Here is a 7,329-nt window from a genome sequence, read left to right as displayed (position 1 = left end):
TAGCCACCACCGAGTTCATTATCTGCCAAGGGAGAAGAGTCTTTTGCAGTGATAGAAAATGCTCACTTAGGGCAATCAAGAGATATTAGTACTTTCTGTCACTTGAGTCCTTAAGGGAGAACTTAAACCTGATTCAGTGCACTGCCTTCTAAATTTTAAGGCCTGAATGAACTCTGTAAGTGTTTCAGTGTCCTGTAATGTTGTTAAAATTACATCTTCCTAGCTGAAGAAGCAGTGAATGCTGAAAGTGCCTGTGCCATAGAGTTTCTTCAGCACTGCTGGGATCTTAACTAGTTTAGCAGAACTGTTGAAGGTCTGGAAAATAATTCTACTTTTAATAAAAAGTTAATTTTTGAGAAGGTGAAAGTATTTTATTCTGTTAAGAATAAGAAATTTATCCTAATACAAGGATGTAACAAGAAGAGAATTTTCCTGGATGTTGAGGTATTAGTGCACATCTCTTAAGTATCTCTAAGATGTGGAGAGAAATTAAAAGGCTGAAAACAGAAGGCATCAAAATTGTAGATTTATAAACCAAAATCAAGAATTCTAAGGCTGAAAATGTGAATGTAAACATGGACCTGCTCTTATAAATATAGAAGAAACTCAGGCCTTTAGAGAAAAAGCTTGGGAAATGCTTGCAGCATCCACTTGTAGTCATTACAGAATAGTTACCACAATGTTAACATCCAAAAGAAGTATGTGCTGCGATGTATGCATATTACACTTGCTCAGTTGTGTGTATTTTAGAATAAAATAACCTGATACGAAATGGGTATTAGTTACATAGAGCACTCTGAAGGGCTGAAAAAGCATCTTGAGGACCTCAGGAATTTTCAGGAATAATAGCACTTTAAAGACTATTTTGTGCAGCTTTTTGTGATAGAAGATATGTAAAGGCATTTTCTTTTTTTTTTTTCCTCCCTAATTTCTACTTTCTCCTCTTTTACGTTGAAATATTTGGGTGAGAAAAGGGGAAAACATCTTAAATCTGTTCTGTAAGCTCATTTGATTTGAATGCAAATGACTAGATTTCAATACAAGTAACTAATCAGTCAGTCCTGTGCTGTGTTTTGAGACAAAAACGTGTGCTCCTCAGTAATACTGGCGTAACAAAATTGGGCAAAAAAAAAAAGCAGCAACATCATTAAGACTGAAAACTTGTCTTTTAGCAGCTAGTTTTCATTCAGTGTGTTCTGAGGAAAATTACGTTTATCAGGTGCTAGGCTTACTTGGTTTCAGTGACACACCTGAGAAGAGATCCTTTATGTCCCCCAGGAAAGGGCCGTAATGAAGCCTTCTTGAGCTGGCTGGCTGTGCACTCGGAGCTGCCTGCAAAGTAGGAGGTGCCCAAAGGAGCATGAGACTCTTCTCTGAAGTTTTGTGCCATCTGAGATATTCAGCCTTACGTTTCAGGGTGCAAGCTAGTCCCTACATTTTACAAGTCAGGGAAAAGGGTGAAGTGCAGCTGGGGAGTGGGTTGGTGGTTTATTCACACCTGTCCACTGAGCCTGGGCTTGCACTGTTCTCCGAAGCAGTGGGTGCTGGAACTGACAGGGACATTGGGACCTCTGCTTCAGGAGATGGGCCTTGGGTTCAATCCAGCACTGTAAGCGCTGGCTAGACTCATTAGCTAAAATCCATTAGTAGATCATAAGGTTGTCACAGGCATAGTTTCAACCTGAACCTGCCTGTGTCACTGAGTTTGGAGATAGTGAGCCAAGCATTATTATGTGAAGTAACAGGATGACTGGGGGTGAATGGATTCTCCTCCAAGTCCTCTTTTCTTTCTTTCTTGTTTTCTGATACAGTCATCTCCCTAAATATGTACTTATCTGCTATTTGCTTTCACCCTACAAAAATAAATATATCCAGATTTTTAAAAGCTGGATGTGCAACAACTGGAGTTTTCAGTGAGCTGCATATATCCCTGCAATGCAGAAGTAGTAGTATCAAGAAAAGCGTACCCACCTTTTCCTGTGTAGCCTGTGGGTGTTTCTAACCTTAGCCTAATGTCTAAAGACACCCAAATAGTGTCATCTGTCTTACAATTGAGATTTTAAATAGATTTTAAATAGATAATTGACAGCAAGACATACAAAGGTATTTAACCTCAGAAGATTGTTAGAAAACCATATTATAGTGTTAGCAGACAGCACTCCCTTTTCCTGCTCCAGAAAAGAAGGGGAGCAGCTATACATGAAATGCTAATAATCTCACTGTGGTTTTGAATAGACTAGACTTGAGAGCCTTGAGTATTTTTCCTCTTCCCTTTTAACTGCAATTTTGTTATTGTATTGCTGCCCCCATCTCTGCTAAATATGGCTTTTGAAATGTAAATTATATCATGTTCTCAGAGATGCATATGACACCCTCAGCACTGTTCCTCTTTGCACTTCAAAGAGCTGTGTGGTCACACTTTGCATCTCAGCAAAATCGCAAGATTTGCCTTCTGAAGATTTCCTTTAATGTGTACAATCAATCCCTGATAATGTGTTTTGGGTTTTTGTTCCCTGGAGTCTGTTAATTTTAGTGTTGCTACAGGTCATCAGGAAACATAATCTCTTCTTTTTTAATTCCTCAGTGAACGTGCCTGCGGAGAGGGGAACACAAGAGAGGAGAGACAATTGAACATCACCGTTGGCCAAGACCTGAAAAAATGGTGCTGAATGAACAGAGGATTAGAACTTCATTGTAAAAGGGAAATAAAGTCTTGGCAGGCGATTCGCTTCATTTCCACATTCATCATGGCCCAAATCCTCTGGCTGGCTGGTTGATGGGACTGTCCAACGCTTCCTACTTAGGTTCAGTGCAGAACCCCTCTGTCTACAGATCAAAAGACCTGGGATCAGGTGGGAACTGGATGGTGCCAAATACAGGAATGGAAAGAGAAATGGACTCTGACAAGCTAAGATGGAAGTGACTTGACAGCTTTAAGCTCAGCAGTTGTCTCCAGTAAGGACAGGTTAAGACGGGAATCTCAAGCTTCGCTGGGAGAGCAGTATGCAGGAAGCTGGTTTTCAGGCCACAAATGCTTTCACAGGTAAGGACTTCTGTTCTAGTTCAGCATATAATTTTGGGAGAGCGTAGTAGAGTTTAGAAGATACATTGAATAGGTCCTGGCTGTCATTAGTGCTTTCTAGTACTTTCAGTTTAAATAGTATTTTAAAACAGTTCACTTGAGGAACAGTTCAACACTTGTATTAACAGTGAGATACACAACTGTCTGTATTTCAGGCCTTGTGAAATGGATAGCCACAAGCTTTAGGGAACGTGTATCTCTCAACTTTCCTCCTTGAAGTACTTATTTACAGCTTAACAGTAAGTGGCCTCATGGGTCAGTATAAAACATAATCTGTTAAGTTGCTCTTGTGTTCAACAAGGAAGTTTGGCAAGAGCGTAAGATGGGCACAGTTCATATCGGGAGGCTTCTCAGAAGTATGTTGGTGTTGAGCTTTATCTTGTCAGCCAGAGAACATCTCTGGGCAGAACTTGCCAGGTACCTTTTCCTTGTACTCCCACACCACTGATGTGCTGCAGTGCTTAAACTGGCAAAGCCAGAGAGTTTAAACAGTAACTGTTTCACCTGAGTCCAATGTATTTCCGTGTAGATAACATTAAAAATCATGCGATGATAGAGGATGCCAAAGGTGGTGTGTATCTCTGAGAAAAGCTCCCTCTAGTGTAAAGTCCACTGGAATTCATGCAGTGCTTTCCCTGTCTGAGCTGGTTTCTGATTTGAGAGGTGGAAGGAGACGGGGATCAGAAGATCCTGTTGCTATGTTTCCACATCTGCTGGCCAGCTGAGACCCTGCAAGAAGTGGGTAGAAAATGAACTGGATATTCCTCTTGCTTTAGTAGGTCTAGATAATGGATTAGTACCACAGTGAAAGTTTATGATGTGCAACTAGTTTATTTTTCCAATTTAAAATTTTTGCCTGTAAAAGAAGTTCAATGGATTGATGATTGTATCTATGGAAGATCATTTTTCTGTCTCAGGCTGCTTTACCCTGGATTGCTTTCTGTTCTAGGAGGTGTTCCTGGAAGGAACAGCAAAACTGTTCATTTCCCTGTGGGCAGCCTTCCACTTTGTCCTTTCCCAAAGCAGATCCACCCTCAGAGGCTGGTCCCACCCTTCTGGCTGCAATGGACAGTTCTGAACTGTCTCCCTCATCTTGTGTTGTTTTGATTTACAACATGATTTTCATGTGTACCAGTGAGATGTGTCTTGAAGGAGAGGAATTGGGAAGATGTTCTCAACGTGTGCTCCAGTGCTGATGGGACATGTGACATCTGGGAGTACTGCAGGGTTCTGCTGCCTCTGCCTGGATGGCAGTGTGCTCCCACAGCTCCCCACTGCCATTCTTGTCCTGTTTGTGCATCTTTTTCCTCACTGCTCTCTGCCAGCCTTTAGGTAATTACTGCGTTTTGATGCTCCTTTGTTCTCCACCAGAATCCTACTGTGTGGATATCTGTTTTCTTCCTTACCTGCCCTGCCTTCTGTGGCTCTTTCCTTTGCTGAAAACCTTACTACTTTCAGCACCTTTGCAATACTGTATTATTTTCTTTCTGGCTTTACACTCTGGCCGCAGCATCTGCTATCCCTTAGCTCCCAGAAGGTATGGGTTGTTGGCAATGTGATCAGGGAGCTTGGGAGTTGGGGTAGCAGAAAGCTGGTAACCTTGTGACTGCTGCTGGGTGGAGGAAACATGGCAAACAGTGTGCATAACATTCAGGGAGATGAAACTGGGGTTTCTGGAGTCCCAGGACAACAGTCAGATGGTGAGACAACCCTGCAGATTCAACCTATTCTGGAGGCTTTAACAGTGTGAAGGTTGCTTGGTTTCTCATAAGAAATTCTGGCATTCTTTTGGAGCTGACCTCCAGTAAGAATGTTAATAAAACATTTTCAAGTCTTGGTAGTTGTACCAAAGAATTATTACCTATTGAATTCAGTTACACCATACATTCAGGAAACTTGTAAAGGTTGAAATATCATTGCTTTATATGAGGAGAAGGCAAGGACTTCTCTTTCTTCCAACTAATATCAAATTGATACTCATGTTTCCTTTTTGGAGATCTTTTCTGTTCTGTTATATAACAGATTCAGCAGTGAACAGTATGTAAGTATGTAATTCTTACAGAAGTTTACTGGACTCATGTTAATTGAAGAGTTGCAATAAAAGTGTAATGGCAGGTGCATATGGTTGCTTCTCTAATCCTTGCTATACTGCTCCTTAGTTTTACTGGAATGCCAGTTTAGCTGTAGGAGAACACAGCAGCTGCTGGTGGCAGAGGGGGCATGACCACATGCAGAAGGGAGCTAATTTGTATAGAAAAAGCTTTGGTATCTGAAACCTGTGCACTGTCAACGCTGAATCTAGCCATGCTAAGTAATTGCAGCTATTGCAACAATCAGAGTAATCATTTCAATTTACAACTGAAGAGAGTGCTGGCAAAAGAAGCCTGGGGAGACCATGCCTCTGAGTAGCCACCTTCAGAGTATTTCATAAGCCTCCTTTTTACCTTGCTAATCGTTGTAACCTGGAAATGCTTACAGTTAAGGCTAGGAGGTATTTTGATCTGTCTGTGTGCTCATTTTACTGGCACAGATGCCAGAGCTGCTCTTTTTGCAGATGGCTCTTGTTCCAAGTGATGGGCTCATTCAATCACTTTGTCGTGTGTTTCCAAACAACAGCTTATAGTTAGAGCTTTTACACTTTACTGGGTAAATACTAATTTCAGTAGGTCATGTAAGTATAATAGGTTCAGGATTACCAAATGTAGAAAAGGCAATGGGAGGGAAGTGCTCCTAGGCTTGATTAGGAAGGAGATGTCTGAGCCTGTGATGGGAAAAGCCAGACTGAATGGTAGCAGTCATGAAAAAGTGAGCTTACTATTCTTCAGAAGATGAGAAGAGAGAATTTGAAAATAAAAGCAATAATATGAAAGAAAATGAAAGAAAAGAGGTTTCATTCACCTCATAGAACTGGTAGGTAACACTTCTTGAAAACAAACCTGAGAAATTCAGGAAGGCTAGCAGTTCCTACTGGAACTAACTTTCCCAGTCACAGTAAAGAATTTTAAAAGCACAAATAAAAGATCTCCCAACAAAAAAGTGTAAGAAGAGACAAAATTGCATGATCTGGAAATTGAGAGCTCATACAGAAAGTGAAAACTAGATTATGTTGCTAGAGATGAACGTAAAACTACGTTAGAAGAATGCAACTAGCATAACAAAGAAACAAGGTATGTTCTCAGTAGTAATTAGAGGACGACTGAGTTTCCGGACTACTAATTGAGATGGAATGTCAAAACTCTGACAGTGCAGAGAGGACCGAGTAGTTCATGACGTTTTTTTACATCATTCCTTGCCAAAAGGGTGACTTGTAATCAGGTGGCAAGAAAAGGACTGCTACCTTGAGAAAGGTAAGAATTCCAACTACAGCAGGAACAGAACTGATTAGAAACTAACGAGGTAGGATAATAGGTATTTTAGAACAAGCTGGAGCTTATTTAGTGATCTCTGCAACATAGGGTGAAATAGCTGAAGCAATGCCTGAGCAGTTAGCGGTTACATTTGGAGAACATTTAGAGGACAGTCTAGGTTCAAAAAGGCTGTGAAACGGCAAACCCTGCACCTAGTGTGAACTTTTCTGGGTTGTTCTTTTTCCCCTTTGAAGTAGATAGCTTATCTCAGATACTTGGGGAAAAAAGTTGGAATCAAATAATTAACTGATTTTTTAAATAAATAGCCTGTAGATAACAGTATGCTAAATGAATTTACATGATTTGTTTCCAGAGTACCTAGCTAGTGGAGCCTAAATTCCCTGAAAGCAGAGAAACAGTATATCTTGTTTCTTGGAAGGCTTTTCACCCTTTTGTAAACAAGGTGGCAATATGGGCTACAAGGTGGGTACACAGTTGGCTGGAAAGCTGTTCTCGGAATAATTACTAGTGATTCATAGTCAAACTAGAAGGATAAGTCAAGTGGGATTTTACCCTGGTTTGCCTGAAAATATTCACTATTTTAATTAATGACTTAGAATCTGCATGCAATATATCCAGATGACACCAGCCAGGGAGAGGACGTAAACTGTCTGAACACAGGATTAGAATTCAAAATTAATGTAGTATATTGGAGAGCTGATCTGAAATAAATAAGTTGCAGTTCATCAAGGACAAGTTCTAAATTGTGGTTGGGCAGGAATAATCAGCTGTGCAAATCAAAATGTAAAATAACCGGTGAGGCAGCAGGTCTGCAGAAAACAGATGGACAGTTGCAAGAGTTCAGAAAACGGCTATGAATCAACAGTCTATGCTGTATAT

General features: G+C 40.6%; 1 protein-coding gene across 2 annotated transcripts in view; it reads left to right on the top strand.

The window, feature by feature from the left end:
• The first annotated feature begins 2,690 nt into the window (after positions 1-2,690).
• LDLRAD4 (low density lipoprotein receptor class A domain containing 4) overlaps positions 2,691-7,329 on the top strand; it is a 180,161-nt gene continuing 175,522 nt past the window's right edge. For both annotated transcript variants that reach the window (XM_061357445.1, XM_061357444.1), the window contains exon 1: positions 2,691-3,043. In XM_061357445.1, coding sequence (XP_061213429.1) covers positions 3,004-3,043 — 40 coding nt within the window. In that variant the 5' untranslated portion in view covers positions 2,691-3,003. The remainder of the gene's footprint in view (positions 3,044-7,329) is intronic.

Source organism: Neopsephotus bourkii, unplaced genomic scaffold (genome assembly GCF_033783945.1).
Source record: "Neopsephotus bourkii isolate Nb327-2 ecotype Australia unplaced genomic scaffold, CSIRO-AGI_Nbou_v1 NB_894, whole genome shotgun sequence".
NCBI lineage: Eukaryota > Metazoa > Chordata > Aves > Psittaciformes > Psittacidae > Neopsephotus > Neopsephotus bourkii.
This window is presented reverse-complemented; position numbering and strand designations above follow the sequence as displayed.